The sequence below is a fragment of the Diplotaxodon limnothrissa genome, linkage group LG5 (assembly GCF_057381915.1).
Source record: "Diplotaxodon limnothrissa isolate DT_005_m linkage group LG5, D_limnothrissa_male_GT1.1, whole genome shotgun sequence".
Taxonomy (NCBI): domain Eukaryota; kingdom Metazoa; phylum Chordata; class Actinopteri; order Cichliformes; family Cichlidae; genus Diplotaxodon; species Diplotaxodon limnothrissa.
This window is the reverse complement of record NC_140600.1, coordinates 28,793,051-28,810,153: the sequence shown is the minus strand read 5'-3', so window position 1 is coordinate 28,810,153 and position 17,103 is coordinate 28,793,051. Positions and strand designations below refer to the sequence as shown.

The following is a 17,103-nucleotide window of genomic DNA, read 5'->3' as shown; positions in this document are numbered from 1 at the left end:
GAAAGAGGCTTGGATCTAGCTGGGCAGAAAGGAAATGAGCAAGATGAAGAACTAAGTTAAAGAACAAACAGGGCTGAGTGGAAGGAATGAAGAACACAGAATATGTTGGGGAAAAAAGGGAAGGTTTGGCATTTGATATTTCGTCATTTTTAACTGACATTATATGCTTGCTTTTGCAATATTTTCCTAGCGACACAAGATAGGCAAATCTGAAGTCAGATTGAAATAGTGATGGTAAAAGGAATAGTGAAGAAGGACAATAAACTGTTGATGTGTTAAAATTAAACACGCTAGAATTTTATGGAAGAAAGAAAGCTGGAACTACATGCAAATTGTAATGTCCAATCCCTGTCTTCTGTAATCACTGTATCACAAAATCCAATGTCATTTTTTTGGATGTGTGTGCGTGTCTGCATGCAGAGAAGGTACCCTGCGCCCTGGCGATCGTCTCCTCAGTGTGGATGGTGTGCCACTACACAACGCAAACCACAGTGATGCTCTCAGCGTGTTGGCCCAATGTGGCCAGGAAGCCCTGTTCCAAATTGAGTACGATGTAACTATCATCGGTGAGTCCACATGTAGACACACAGACATATGCAAAAAAAAAAAAAAAAAAAAGCCAAACTAACAGAGAGAGACACAAATTGAAGCTTGCAGCAAAAAAAATTTTTCTCAAATGCCAGTGAAATTTAAAAAAATGTTTTTTTGGGGTTGATTCTTTTGTTGTGATTGCTGTTGATGTGTTGGCATTTTCTGCCACCTCATGCTAAGGTCTGCCTCATTTTTCTGGGTAAAACAGCTCAGTTTAACTTGCCCGAAAAGCACTGCAAGCAATCCCCTGCTAATCATGTCTGGTTATATTTTCAAGGACATATATGCTCTTAAACTTTTTCACTGTGCTGTTCTTGGTGAAACAGATATTTAAGGTATTTGTACTTTGGTAGATTACTCTAAGATCATTTTAAGACTGTAAGAAGCAGCAAGCAGTAAAAGGTCAAATTATTAAAATAACTTCATTCTTTCCCGTTCAGACTCACTGGCAAATGCATCTGGTCCACTGTTAGTGGAAATAGCCAAATCTCCAGGAGCAACACTAGGCATCACGCTGACTTCAGCCAATCATCAAAACAAACAGGTCATTGTCATCGACCGGGTTAAACCTGGCAGCGTGGTGGACAGGTATGTATCTACATGCTACTCATTCTCCAGGCATTCTCAGTGTTTAAAACCCACTGATGTCTTACAGACCCACAGGAAGTTTCCTTTGGTGTGGGAGCTGTGATGCCCTAGACAGTGAAATTAGTGCAACCAGCCTCAGTCTAACTTATCATATGTAAGAGAATCCTTGGTGTCACATTTAAACATGCTGGCTAACTGTAATTTTTCACTAAACAGAGTTAATATTCTTAGAAACACAACTGGTATGTATGTGTTTGCATACATGCCAGCTGTAGTTTTGCCTAGATTTACCCTTTAAGTTCTGAGTGACTTTTTTGTTCTGTTAGCTGTCAAACTACAACAGAGGATGAAAGAAGCTCTGAGATGTTTCAGATATTAAGACAACATTGTAGCTCAGTACAGTTTAAATCCACAGTAAGTACTTCATGGACAGTTTTCACTCTGCAGAACTGTTTCCTTACTTTGTCTGTCTGGTTGGTTTGTTTGATGCAAAGTTACCATTAAAAGAATATTATGTATTGGAATGCTACAAAAATTATTTTCTTGAGAACAGGGCTAGTGCACAAGAATATATAGTTTACACTTTTGCAAACATCTGTCAGCTGTATATTTCTCTTTTGTTGAAAAATGGTGGACTTTATAGTTTCCCCTTCAAGATCTAATTTGATTCTGCTGTTGGATTACAGATTTGCAGTGGTTGCATTTATGTTTACAGCATATCCTCTCTGTGTAAGAAAGACACAGATAAACACACATAGACTGTGTCCAACCTTATAACTTACACAGACATCAGAAGACGGGATATTGCTTTCAGCTCCAGTCTACCTCTAAAATATACATGAAGCACTTGGACTCTGTGTCAGTGCTGAAATGAGTACTAAAATAACCTCAGTCAACAGGACAAGTTGACTGCAGAGGTCTGTGCTCTGGCACTATTCATTCCCACATGATTGCAAAGTCAGTTTGTAAAATCTAACCCCTGTGTGAAGAGCAGCGATATCATTCTGACCAGCACGGCAGCATGCCGTTGTGAGCTAAGCAGATTAATGTGTTTAGCTTATATACTGTTGGCAAAAGAACAAAAAAAAAGCTTTTCTGAAACAGAATGGAAGCTATTTGTGTTCTGTTTATTTATCCAGTGTATTGTGGCGATAACATTTTGTGCTTATTCTCTTTTTGTCTCTTTTGTATTAGATGTGGAGCACTGCATGCTGGGGATCACCTGCTGTCTATTGATGGGACATCAACAGAGCACTGTACGGTTCTGGAGGCAACACAATTAATAGCAAGCACAACAGAACTGGTTAAATTAGAAATTCTTCCCTCGCATCAAACGAGGTTAACTGGAAAACAGCATGACACGGGTGAGTGTAACAGCTAGGGCCATCAGATTCCCAGTAAACTCTTTGGTTATTTTAGTAATCAAAATTTTACAGTTTTATCTGTCAATATTTTATCTGTCATTTGGGTAAAGTTAAAAAAAAGCCACTGGTAATTATGGAACAACCTTGTTAAATCATAATGATTCAACTCTGTTTGCGGGCTCAAGCCTCTACTATGATGGCTGATGCTGCCATCTTTTCAGCCTGCTGCATTGCTCTTATTTGAATAGGTATGACTCCTAAAATTGTTAAATTGTCTTTCTACCCATGCACAGCTTTGTTCATCACTCTTCATGTGTAGTATACCTTTGGAGCCAGAGCTTCAGAATCACTTAATCACTTAACAGTTTATTTATTTATTTTTAATATCACTTGCTTTGTTTTGTTTTTGTTGCATACATGTTTATGAAATTAAGCAGACATTTTTTGCCAGAGCATGTTGTACTGACATTTAACAGCAGGAAACATAGTTAGATAGCAGTATTTGTAATATTTAGCATGACAAATGCTAATTATTGAAGAACAATGACCATCTGTGTATTTAATTCCTGGTCAGCTCTGATTTGGCAGCTATTAAGTCGGATTCCAAAAAAAAAAGCAGAGTAAAAACCACCAAGGAGAGTTTGTTTAGTCTTCGCCACAATTAAGTCACCTCATGCATATTTAGCAAATCCGAGTAGCAAAAAAAAAAAAAAAAAAAAAAATCCCATTCATTCCGATGTCTTTCAGCCTCTTTTTTTAATACAACTCTACTTGAGGAATAATTTGGCCGCAATGGCAACTTTGTTCCTAATTAGCTCACCCATAGCCAAGTGATGGCTTCTCATCTGTGACAGAATTGGTGCCAATGGATTTAGAGGGGAAATCCGGATTCCAGTAACTAGTTTTTTATCGTATGTTCATGTGTTAATGCTTGCAGCTGAGGCTGCTTAAGTATGACAAGTGTACACATCACACTCACACAATGAATATTGTTAATAAATAGAAACGCATCACAGTCAACACGATCCTCTACTTGTAGACGCTGTATAGTTTTATTTTGTTTTTCCCCAAAACCTTTTTAAAAAAAATCTTTTTTGTTAGAGGAAAATCTTTAATGTGTTTCGGTCGATTAGAGATTCCCAGGAGAGGATGACAGAGATGGGATTAAAGCAACGGCTTTAAGACCGAGAAGAAAAACTAGATATTCTAGACTTGAACTAAACTAAAACCTTTCTATTTTCAATAGAAACTTTTGTGTGGTGGAAGATCGCTCTCAGCATGAAAACAGATGAAAAAGTGAATGCTGAAAAGAGAAATGGCACATGAATGAAAAATAGAGTGACAGGGAGTGTAAAGGCAAGATGGGATTTAATTAAAGTCATTACACCTCTCTTCCAGCTGTCAAAAACTGCTTACAACCTCCTCCTATCCGTTGTCCTTTTCCTCTCCTCTCTTCTCTGCCTTTGACTTCTCTTATTCTCTACACATACCTCATCTCAGAAATGTTCATCTCCTTCCATTTTGAAATTATTTTCTAGTGTTCCTCTTTGCTCTTTTTCTCTTTTATAGCTCTGTTGTGTTCTGGTATTATTTCTTGGAGTTACACGTGTGAACACAGCACACACAGACACACTTGTTCACTCGAAAGGTCACCATCTCATCTCATTTGTCTGCAAGAAGCTAAATTTATTTTTTTCCTTCTTCTAATCACAGTTTTGTGACCGCCTTTGTGTGTACATGTGTGCATTTGTGTGTGTTAGGAAATGAACACAGCTCATTAGGATACTGATGTCCTTGCAGCAGACCTTAAAGCCAGCTTGCTGCTGCCTTATTAATAGACACTCTGATGAAAGGTTTTGCAGTTGTGTGTGTGAGTAAAGTTTCAGTCGGTTTTCTTGCCACATAGATTACGTTTGGTAAATCTAGACACAAATGTGTCTTAGAATGTTCTCATGTTTTGTGTATCTTCTCATAATATATCATGTGTAAATGAGTATAAGTGTTAATTCAAAGTGGCTTTGTTATGTGTCTGTTGTCTGTGGGCATTTACAGTGTGTGTTACTGCTGCCGTTCCTTGTCAGAAGGACCGTCTCTCCGGTGTGTTTCACTGGACATAATGACTTCATTTTTACCCAAGGAGGATTAGATGAAAAAATGTTTCCTCATTTCACGGATCTCACCCCGAGGTTGCCCAACACTTCCGCTCCTCACACGTCCTGCCATCAGAGTAGTTTAGATAAAAGGCCTCACACGTCGAGGATACAATAGCTCAGCTGGATGGCTGTGACAGCACAGAGTAGCTTCGGATAAACTTCAGAGTTTAGATACACGAGCGTAAAGGGGAATTACACACAAAGCTGTGTAGATTGTCAGGTTGTCAGCCTCGATTGTATCATTAAATTCTCAGTGGGAGTTTCCTCAAAAGAGGTTTTCCCCCAAAACTGAAGAAATGCGAATTTCTAGCAGATGACACAGTCAACTCATTTTTTTACTTTCTCCATAATGCAATGGGTAACAAGCAAATAGTCACTGATTCAATTCCCGACACAACTTGTCTTTGCGGCTGCGTCAGAAAGGGCATCTGGCATCTGGATTCCGGATTCTGCCAAATCAAACATGTGGAGCCACCTGTTGTGCTCACCACTTGTGACAAAGGGAGCAGCTGAATGTAGCTTAGAGACACTTTTTCAAGGACCTAATTAAGTGACAGTGAAATTAGTTTGGATTAAATGCAATACAGTAAGGTATTGAATTATATGTTGTCATATAATAGGTATTTTTGGAAATATGTTCACCTGATTGGTTGGTATGTGAGTGTTAGTAACCCAAAAAGTTTTATATCTCTTTTAATCACAGTTCAGATGAAATTTGTTGTAGAGTTTAACTGATAAATGAATGAATCAAGCTGAAAAGTAATGTCATCACTGCCTTAAATACTCACAGCCCACTTTGCTGGGTACATCTGTTGAAGTGCTTATTAACACAAATATCTAATCAACCAAACATACGGCAGCAACTGAATGCTTTGAGGGATATAGACGAAGCCAAGACAACCTGCTGAAGTTCAAAGCAGGCTTCAGAATGTGACAGAAAGGTGATTTAAGTGGTTTTGAATATGACATAGTTGTCAGTGCCAGACGGTGCCTGATCCTAGTATTTCAGAAACTACAGATCTTCTGGGATTTTCACAGACAAACATATAGGGTTTAAGTGGTAGATGTGCTGGTGACATTTGAACTACTCTGTGCAGTGGTTACCTGGGTGGCTATGATGTAGGGTCGATTTGCCCCTGGTAGGGTCAAAGCAAATTGGTCCAGGGTGAGCGGCCAGGTAAGGTGAGAGTTACAAGATCTCTGTGAAGAAAACATTGAGGTCTAACGACACGTCAATCAGTATCAGCCTAAAAGATTCAATCCATTGAGGAAAAGTAGATAATGCACAGCTAACTAGCTAAACAGCAAGCAGTTAGAATGGTTTTAATATGAAAAATATACAGATACTGTCTGTGACAGCCCATGGCAATCAAGATTACATGAAGTTCATGGAATGTGTGCTCTGTGTGATCATATTTGGATGAGACACGGGGCAAGACAAGCTGTACACATAACAGGAAGACAGCCATAATGAGAGATATACCTATTATATAGGTTATAGATGAGTTATTATGTCTGAATCTCTAATTCACAATTTTATAAATTGCAATTCTGTAACATCTGCATTAATTTCTCCTTATCAGTGATCACAATGGATGATAACTCACCTTCTTGGCAAATAGCAGACATGGTAGGGTACTGTAATCTATGTGTCTGTGTGTTTTTAGTGTCCCTGGCCTCCAGTTCGGTGGGTCCTACCTATATCTGTGACAATGATTTAGCCTGATAGAAGCCATTTAGTGGGCTGATAGCATAGGAAGAGCAACGCTACATGTACACAAAATCTAGAAACTTTTAATTTAGGTTCAGACATTTGAATTTTGTTATTATTTTATTATTAAAATTATGTAAGAGTTGGTGTAAGGTTGGTTTAGCCTACACCTAGCCATTGATTTTAGAAGTATTAAAATTCAATGCTCATGTTTCATTGCATGTGTTTTGCAGTCAAGGTTCAGAAGTCGGACCATCCCCACTCCTGGGACCCTTGTGTTAATTACTGTCCCCCTCCAAACTCCACTCTCTGCAACACAAGTTCGACCCTCAATAAATCGTGGACAGCCTCTAACAACAACACAATCAACAACCTTGACTACTGCAAGTGTAAGAACACAAACACAACACAACTTGGTACTACATAAGTAAGACCAGAAATTTTTAGTAGAAGTCTAAATTAAGCTGTATGCATTAATTTAGACTTCATTGCCGAATGGTATTTGGCTTATTGATGATGGCAGGCAATGTCTGTGAAAGGGTAAATGAGACATCAAATGTATGCTGCCCAGTGGAATGTATATGTAGTGTTGTTTAAAAAGATATATTTTAAAAATCTCTACATATTTTTAAGACTATTTAAAGCATGTCTCTATGAATTCTCATCTTGTGATTTAAAGATAAGCATCATAGGCATATATTTTAAATATACGTGGCATTGTGCAGTGCAGTGTCTTTGGTCATGTGGAAATATGACAAGAAAACTGGAGGTTTCGAAAGAGGCCCAAGCAAGCACAAGGAGAGCATATACATTTCTCACCAAACCCAATACCTTACAGCTGTGAGACAACACTGCTAACTACTCAGCCGCCATGCTGTGAAAATAAAGCACCAAACAAGAAAATTTTACCTGACATATCCATGTTTGCGGTATTTAACATGTGCTCTTTGACTCTTTGTTTTCCTTTTCCATTTCCCAGACAAAGAAAGAGATTTATTAGCATCTACTTCTTCGGTTTTTTAATTTAATTCTTAAAAGTCTAATTTATTGCTCATGTATTGCAATATTGAAAATAGACTTCTTTTCCCTCACTCTTTTTTTGCAGCTCTTGTATCAGCCAGTTTCTCTCCTGCCTCTACAACCACTTCTGGCCCCAGCAGCCAGAGCTCGAGCACGTTACCCAGGCCCACTGTTCCCATGAGTCCCCGTAATTCACTGCTTAAACGGCGGCAGAGAAAGAAAGAGCATAAGAGCTCCTGTAGGTTCCATCTCCCTGTGTCTTTGCATGATGGATCTAATTTCACAGAAGGGATGAAACTAACTGTAATCTATGTGTCTGTGTGTTTTTAGTGTCCCTGGCCTCCAGTTCGGTGGGTCCAGGTGGTCAGGTGGTTCATGTAGAGACCAGTGAGGTTGTCTTAACAGGTGACCCACTGAACGGCTTTGGTGTACAACTACAGGGAGGAATATTTGCCACCGAAACGCTGTCAGCACCACCACTTATTCGATTCATAGAGCCTGACAGCTCTGCAGAGAGGTGAGCGTGCATGCTGACCCAGTCATAAGGATGCACGTTTGTAGCATAAATTAAATCTAAACTACAATAACTGTCATCTGTAGCTTTTTCACTGCAATATCAAATTTAGTCTGACTTTTTTTTTTTTTTTTTTTAGCACTACAATGTCAAAAGTCTTGTTTTTGTTTCCCTGCTTTGTGATTCACTGCCCCACCGTCATTGTTTTATTTCTGGTTCCCAGCTAGCCATGTTTCCACCTGTGTCTGTGTCTTTAGTCAGTCTTTTGTGGACATATAGTCACAGGCTTTTCTTGTGTTGCTAATTTGTGCCTCTGAGTCACTTCCATTCTTTGTCTTATCATTAACCCAAAAATCAATTTTAGTATGCTACACTGTTTCAATTCCAAAATGCATCTGGAAGAGAGAGGACAGAAGTGGCTTGTCAGAAGGGATATATAGAAGGTGCACAGGTGTATCCTTTGTGCAAGTGTTTTCAACCTCATTGTCTATAAGAGGCATGACACACAGTTGGCATATACAAACATGATGGAAAGAGGACTCTTCAAATAACTCATTCCTTTAAGCAACAATCCTGTGTGGAAATAAAAATGAATAAAAAAAAAAACTATAACATCTCACATTGTCTCATCTTGTGAAGTTGAGTAAAAGTGACCCTACATTAAATACAAATCTGCCATAAGCACAGTTATATCTGAGATCTGAAAATACAGCAGTAGTTGGACTATGCAAGTACTTAAATTTATATTGTGCTTTCATAGTCTTAGTGATTCCTCAGTGCTTCTAATTACACTTTAACCATACATACAGACATTATTTTATTCCATCAATATTAAGCACCGCACCTCACACCTGTGGGCAATTTAGAATTACAAGTTAACCAAACTGCATGTCTTTAGACTGTGGAAAGAAACCAGAGTAGCCAGAAGAAACCCACACAGCCCAGGGAGAGCATGAAAAATCTACGCAGAAAGAGCCTTGCTGGGAACCTTCTTGCTGTGAGGTGACAGTGCTAAGCACTGTATCACCACGCCACCCTATTTCAGATCTCATGTCTATTACAAGGCACCACCCTTCAACACACCCTCTTTCCTTATTATGACTATTTTAGATTCAAGATTCAAGAGCTTTATTGTCAATACACAGTATACAGGTACCGAAATGCTGTTTCACCCCAAGCCCCCCATGGTGCATTTATAAGTATATAAAAGATATATCTCCAAGAGATATAAAACTAGGATTTACAAATAAATAGCATGTTAAATTTCGGTAAAATTAAGGGATAAAAAGGTACTAATTACAAACTATACAATGCTATACAATACTATAATGCTAACTATACAATACTAAATGTACGATAAATAAAGACAGGGACAGAAACAATACAAAGTGGATTGTGCAGTAGGTATTGAATACCAGGTTCAAGTTATTGTCCGGATATTGTAGACGAGACAGGACAAAGACATGTGCAAGATGCAAAATGTGCAAATATAGTATTATTTAGATGTGTGTTCAGTAGCTATGGGACTTATATGCACCATATTTTATCACTCCTATACTGCTTTGAGATTTCCACATGATATTTCAAAGACTAACTAGTGCTTGTCTCTGTGGAGCAAATATGGTAGCAACATGGTGGCAAAGTCAAAGTATCCTTTGAACTCTGTCACTGTTTCGTATAAAATACACCCAGACATGACATATAAAGTTTTAAGATTCCTTAAAACCACCTTTCTTATTAATTTGACCCACATTGGTGCATGTAAAAACTGTTAATAGACATGGGTAAAATATGACCTTTCCTCACAGTTACAGTGTAGTAAAATTATAGATGTGTAATTTAAAAACTTTGTAACAGGATGTTCACTTGTATTTGTGTAGTTGTACAACAACTGTACAAATGGCCTTCTGTTTGTTTGAGGACAAATGCCGACTTTAATGTTGCATTAACAGAGTTTTAGTTAGCTTCCCTGTGTGTGTTTGGATGTCAGTGTTAGTGTGGGTGGGTGTGTTAGACTGATGTTTTGGTGTATTAGCAGCTCTTCTTGGCTCTGTATTATGTGTGGGTGTTTAAATGTTTGGAAGAATTTCTGTGCATGAGTAGGGTTTTTTTGTGAACACTGACATGCAAGTGTGTGCGTGCCCACAGTCTTCTGCATGCTTGTGTCTGCTGTTTCTCAGTAATTTGTTCACAACTTCATTTAAGTCTCTGTATGAATTCTTAGTCGTGTCTGGATCATGATGCTGTGCTTATGTCCGTGTCCATTGATTGATGTTGATGTTTCCATCATATTAACAGCTTCTGTAAGTGCTGGGTGTGTTTCGGCACCCTGAGGCCACACTCCCTACTCCATTAGCGCCCACACTAACAACACTAATTAGCTAGCATCCCTTTGCCCACTCTGGAGGAATCAATAAGTACCTTTCTTTCCGCTTGGCAGTGTGAATCCAAATAACCCCCTTTACACCACCCCGAATTACAATTATCCACAACTTATAGCCTTTAAAACTGTACGATTTGTGCAGCAGTGGTCTGTGGAGCTCTTTTTAAGGTTTTAACCTGTAATTATTTTCCTTTGGTGCTGCGAATGCTGGAAGATTTGTTTTGTAAATGGTAGACCATTTGCCATAACTTAAAATGTGTATATTGTACCACTAAAGGTTTCTATATTTAATGTTTATTTTTGAAAAAGGAAGGGGCCAAAAAAAAAAATCAGACTATTAATAAAAGATTCAAAAAGCATAAACCTAGTTATGCTCCAGTAATTTCTTGCCTTATTTGGCCCTTTTCCCCAAAAATGATAATGGCATAGAGAGTAATATTAAGACAGCAGGGAGCCACGTTATCTGCCTGTGTACACAAACCACCATGAGAACTCCATACATACAGATTTATGTAAGGTGGAGTTTATTTTACATGTTTTAATATAATAAAAATACTAAAATTTTAGTCGTACTTTCAAATTTCAAGTGCACAGTCAACTATTACAATGGAAGATTGCATAGTGATGAGCAAACAGAGAGCACTAAAAACAGAAAAAAACACAGCAAAGTAAATGTTAAACAAACAGCCACACAAAAATGGGTCAGTTATCAAACAGCAGTTTGAAGGTGGATGTTCACTGTAATAATTGGAACTTGATATTGTTGCCAAATTTAGAAGCAGCGTGAGTCTGACAAAACAACTATTTGTATCCTAATCCCACTTTAACTTGTTTAGTTCTGCACATTTATAGTCCTGATGATGACGGTTTGTCTGGGATTATAAATATGACTAGTTGTTGTTAAAGTAACTTTTATCATTTGGCTTCAGTTAAGGTTAGAAGATGAAAATTAAATTATTAGTGTAAATTAATACGACAGCAAGGCAGTCATAGGGCTGCACTAAACAGAATGAAAAAAATGAGACAACGAAAGCGAAGAAAGGACTTGGGGTTCTTGAACAATTAATGGGAAATGGAGGAGAAAGAACGACAGGAATGAGAGCTATGGCAGACCATTTTATCCTCGGTAAATCATAATGAAGATGTCTGGCTGTATATTAATACAAGTCACCCACTCGTGGCTTAATGGAAGATACAGTGCCTCATTTGTGCATGTGTGTCACATGAAAGAAAAAACCTAGATGTCCTGGAAATCTATAGGGCACCAACTACATTACAGTGAGGCCGAATTAAACGGAGACAAAAACATTTCATCTTCATTTTCTTCTGTCAGATGTCACCTTCGTGCAGAAGTGGATAACTGTTGTAATAATTTCATTGCAAGAAGGAACATGGCTTTGGGTCAATTCTAGGAGTTGACATTTCACCCTTAAGCCACAAAAGTTACCCAAAAACACTCCATATTTCTATTGTTTAGCCAGTTTTGTGTTTCAAAGTCACACGTTTAAGCTACTCAAATATTTACCTTCCTTTGCTTTTCTTAGCCACACATTGCATTTGTTTTTAATTTCTTCTGAAGCTCACTGCATGAGCTATCTTATTCTGTTAGGCTGGAGTATTATAGTCTGACTCACAGACGGGGATCTTCTCATCAAGTTTTTCCTTCCAGATCCTTGAAAAGCAAGAAAGCTGGAATTGCTTTAAGTCTGAATAAACAGTGACATATTAATAATATCAGAGGATAATATATCAACAGAAAAGGCACATGATTCCTGAATTTAATAGTCACAGGTAATGCGCTTTGATTTAATTCCAACAGTCGTTTATTTAATGAGCAGCCAGGGTTGGTGTATTTTGGAAATAATAGCTAAACAGCAGCATAAAAGCCACAGTATCTAAAAATAATGTGAAATGTAACACAGTGGGGAGTCATAAGCTTACGCTCCTGTCATCTGTCTGTAAAACGAATTGAAGGAGGGGGAAAAATTCCAGATAGGGCAGCTACTGACAGTTAGCAAACATAAATGCCTGAATTTTTATTCTCCCCTTGGGACCAGTTTGACCCTGGAGGTAATCATATTAAATAGGCATAGACAATAGCGAGACAAACAGGCTTTATTTCAGGCAGCAGGATCTGACAGCTTGTGTGAACATAATGCTGAGTGTGGTGTACTGCCTGAGTGAGCTGATGTTTGGAAAGTTCTTGAAACCGTGGTCTCGTGCTCCAGTAGATCGTCCTTGTAAACAAATAACTGGAGAACTTTAGTTTAGTTGAAGCCACTCCAAAATGACAGGTTTCCTCTCCATTGAAAAAACTTCTCTTCCTTTTAAAACCCAGCAAGATGTCAGTCCTAATAGTGATTACAGTTTATCACAAAAAGGTGTCTTGCCTTATGGAAACGTATACTTTGTTTTTAATCTCATTGTTGATGATGCATGGATATGAAACACAGGGAAATGAATTATATGTAGAGTTGTACTACATGCTCATATGTATCCTTGTGATATATATAGGAACAGGACCAAAGATTTTAAATCTTTACTTTTACATTTATGTTTATATTAATCATTATATCAACCCCAACCCTAATTCTGAGCTTTATCCCATGAAAATCACTAAATACATTTAGTACTCTTGTAGGTGAGATAGGTTTGTTGTTACCATTATTTGTGTCTTTGCAAAGTTTCTGTCAGAGTACTCTGTGGACTACTTCTTCATATTTAAACCAACAGTCCAGAGTACTTTAAATCCATTCAGTGTGAGACCAGAATTTATGAGTTTTGTTTTAAAAGCAAGAAAACCTCATAAAGATTCACACTGGTTATTAGTTAATACTACCAAAACTTTCTTAGCACAATGCATGTACATGTGAATGACAAATCAAAGAGGAAATGTGTTGTTTATGTGTTGCTTTTTAGTCTTTCTGCAGTTTTGTAAGAGTTTTTTTTTTTTTTACATCCTGAGAGCATCACAGAAAACTGAAAAAGAGAAATCATTTTAAAACAAAAACCTTACTGGAAGTTGTAGATAGGGGAGAAACTATTACACACTTTGCTGCACTGGTAAAATAAAATGAGGGCTGGAGAGTTTTTGTTTTGCTTTTTCCACTTTTTTCTCTGCAACCTGTCAAGCATGGAAGCATTGCTTTTCCAATCACTAAAGCGTCTTGATTTTCTCTTAGGTGTGGCCTGCTGCAGGTAGGAGACCGTCTTCTGTCGATCAATGGAATCCCCACAGAAGACGGAACACTCGAGGAAGCCAATCAGCTCCTCCGAGATGCTGCATTGACCAATAAGGTCACACTGGAAATAGAGTTTGATGTAGCAGGTTTGTAAACTTGGCAAAACGTTTTAGACCTTATACCATGTCACACATGCACCATACATATTCCTTGCTAATTTGCGAAGCCTGAAAAACGTTTTCACAAAATAGAAAGACACCTTTGTGTTCTTTAATAGCTCCCATTTAAGACATACCTTTGTTTAAAAAGCACATATAATCTCATTTTCACAGACTGGATATACTGGTGAGATTCCTGTGCTGTGAGCTTTTGTGTTAGCACAGGCAGGATTAGACAGAATAAATACAGCTCTTCACTGCAGAGCATGGCACCATTGACATGCTGTCAACCCCTGTGGAAAGTATGAAGAGTTCATTCAGGGTCTTTATTTCTGATTTCTCTGTAGAAGAAAAGTCTCAACAGATTCCATTTTGGAAAATGTTAAACTCGGATTAGGATTACATCAATCCAAGATTATTTTTTAGGAATCAAATTACATTAAATAAATACAGTGTAGTGCTTCTTTTGAAGGGAATCTGTTCAGTACTATAATTTCATCATTCTAGTAAGTGAAGGCTGAATGACCTGCTTTCTTTTTTAACTTTGATATAATTTTTCAAAAAGTCATTTTTGTTTTTTTGTTGTTATTCATAATAATGATTCAAAAGAGACTTGGTAAAAAAATACATGTGTAGTATAATGGAATTATACATCCAGGCATGTACTTTTACACCTGTAAGTGTAAAAAGTCCTTGTGAAAAAATAAAGTACTGTGCAGTTTAGGTAGTCAGTGGGAATTTTCAAACAATTTAAGTGTTTGATTGAGGTCTCTGCAGTTATTAATAGTAGCTTTTTCACTCATTGAGTTATATGGCTAGCAGATAATTTGGAGGTAAAGGATGCTCATAACTAACTCTATAAATTAAAAAGAATAGATTTATTAGATCTACTGATAATAACCCTAAATTTGGGTGGTAAGTATTCACCCAGTGTTATATTTATATTGGTTTTTGTTTGCTTGATTGTTAGTGTGTTTTCCTTTTTAACTACTTTGAGTAGATCTGTTTTGTTGTCTGCTTTCCTGCACAAGCTGTTCAGGAAATTAAATGACCTTTTCTTGGTGAGCGAAACAAACTCTAAAGTAAGAAACAGATCCAAGTAAGGAGTCAGAAAGCCTTACGTAGTTGCTGTGCTTACAGTTTTAAAGGTGTTTTACTGGTAGAATTAGTATTTACTCCTGTAGGCAAACAATGAGGATTTACAGTCCCCGTTTGCCATGTAGGAGAGTATTATCTGTTTCTTTTTACATTACTTGTTTCTCTGGTTATGCTTAAGTGTGTGTCTGTGTTTCTGTTGCAGAATCAGTGGTGCCAAGCAGTGGTACTTTCCACGTCAAACTGCCGAAGAAAAGAGGAGTGGAACTGGGGCTCACCATCAGTGGTAGGAACACACACACTTGAAACATTTTTCATGTGATCCACTTTTTGTTTTGAACAGCTGCTGGCAGAATGTTTAAAATTCATTCGACCACCCACATGCATTTTTTATGATAACAAAGTCTGCAGAGAAGCTAAGCTATAAATTCCAACAATGTTTATTAAATGCTGTAGATATTGTTTGTCTTTCTGGTGCCACTAGCATTACACTGTGTGTCCAGCATTTTTTCAGTTAGAGATAAGTCACTTAGTTTCAACTGAGGAAAATCTACACAAAATCTCTACAGTGATGTTTTTGACCAAGCTTTGAACTTCACTTCAATGGTCCATTGTGGAGAAGAGACAGTTGAGAGGAAAAGGTATACTTTGGATTCCATCTCCTGATTCTTCCAACTTCATCTATGATCATGAGCTTTAAGTAGCGACCAAAAGAAAGAGATCCTAAGTGATCAAAATCAGTTTTCTCCATAGATCTGTTGGGTTCAGACACCACACTGCTATGCAATAACTATGCATGCAATTATCAGATGGACTTCAAAGCAGAAAAACATGAATGACTGCTCACCTGTTGTTTGTCTATGTTCACAGCCTAAGACATAGCCCTGCATTAGGGGACAGGTTCCAAAATTTTAAGGCGGGCTCGCAGTAGAACTAGACCTCCTTTTCATCAAAAGATGTCCTCTGAGGTAGTGCGGGGATTTAATAAGGATGCCTCCTGGGTACCTTCCTTTAGAGATTCTCCAGGCTTGGAGGAGATCCAAGTGTAGACCCAGAACTCACTGGAGAAAATATATATCTCATCTGAGCTGGAGCATCAGGGAATCCCCCTGCAGGGAACTGTAAAAGGACGTCTGAATTACTGATGAGCCTGGTGCCGCTGCAGTAAAGAAAAGAAATTGAAGCTAAACTTTGTGGCAGCAGTTCGTAGGTTGATGTTAGTTTGAATTCGAGTGCACAAGGTCAGGGTTAATTTTTCTAGCTTTTGTGAAACACATTTCTCGGTATCATTAAATATACTATGAGATGAACAAAAATACTGGCTATGAGCTACCCGCTAACATCAATGGTCAACCTCACTGTGTGTTAAATAAATAGGAGTAAATTTATGTTGCAGAATCCATAGAGCCTTTCCAAAGTTGATGTTCAAAAAGAACACATGGGCGCAATGATCAGTGGTCATGTAGTGTATACAGTACAATGTCGCCTTAAACATTTGTAATCAAAAATAAAAGCACACACTTGCGCATTTACCCTGCAGACTTGGAATTATTCTGCCAGTCAAAAGTGGTTATTGAGAAAGTAATTCATCACACGCTAACTGTATCTGTAAAGCTTTATAGCACAGTTTTCATTCTTCACTGGGAATGACCTAAATTCAGTGTTTAATTATACCTAGCCTGGAATGTGGGTATAATGTAGTGTTCCACGCTGTATTATTTTAAGAAGCATTAGCTCAGTGACAGGCGAAATACTGAACCTGACACATTTTTAAATATTTAAAGAGAAGATAATTGAAGACGGCTGGGCCCCAGCAATTTTGCTGGAGGTTGTGTGGAAGAAAACAAGCAGGCAATGCCTATTTATTTTTCTTGTCCACTATGTTGAATTTCTTTAAAGAAAATATGCACTTTTTATGTCTAGGATTTTGGGCCTTAACTTAATATGTTATATATTTTTTAATGGTGATGTAAATCATTGTCTGTGTTTTGGAGTAAATACTAAATCGAGGTGTGATATCTGGCTCCTAAAGATTGTCTTGACTGCCTGTAAAAATGCTGCCATTAAATCCTCAGAGTAAACCTGCTTTTGTGTATCTTTTTGGCGTTGCCAGTTCCACATGCCCCTTTGTCCACTCAACATGATTGGGGGGTACTGAAGGAGATGCAGCTGTGAATGTACTTTCTTTTAGTCTCTCTTATTTTCTCTCTATCCCTTCTTACATTAGGCATCAATGCTAAAAACCTTGTGTGCACCTTGTGTGTATCTGCACATGCCTACTATGCCTGCCTCTGATGTTTGCTGATACCAAGTGACATTTCATATCCCTGCCACACATTTGCAT

At 37.9% G+C, this 17,103-nt stretch overlaps 1 protein-coding gene across 3 annotated transcripts in view; it reads left to right on the top strand.

Moving 5' to 3' along the window:
- Positions 1 to 17,103, top strand: part of grip2b (glutamate receptor interacting protein 2b) — a 280,202-nt gene that overhangs the window by 244,766 nt on the left and 18,333 nt on the right. For all 3 annotated transcript variants that reach the window (XM_085354483.1, XM_085354482.1, XM_085354481.1), the window contains exons 7-14: positions 421 to 566; positions 1,032 to 1,179; positions 2,374 to 2,543; positions 6,641 to 6,796; positions 7,513 to 7,665; positions 7,758 to 7,944; positions 13,507 to 13,652; positions 14,965 to 15,045. In XM_085354483.1, the coding sequence (XP_085210609.1) occupies positions 421 to 566; positions 1,032 to 1,179; positions 2,374 to 2,543; positions 6,641 to 6,796; positions 7,513 to 7,665; positions 7,758 to 7,944; positions 13,507 to 13,652; positions 14,965 to 15,045 (1,187 nt within the window). The remainder of the gene's footprint in view (positions 1 to 420; positions 567 to 1,031; positions 1,180 to 2,373; positions 2,544 to 6,640; positions 6,797 to 7,512; positions 7,666 to 7,757; positions 7,945 to 13,506; positions 13,653 to 14,964; positions 15,046 to 17,103) is intronic.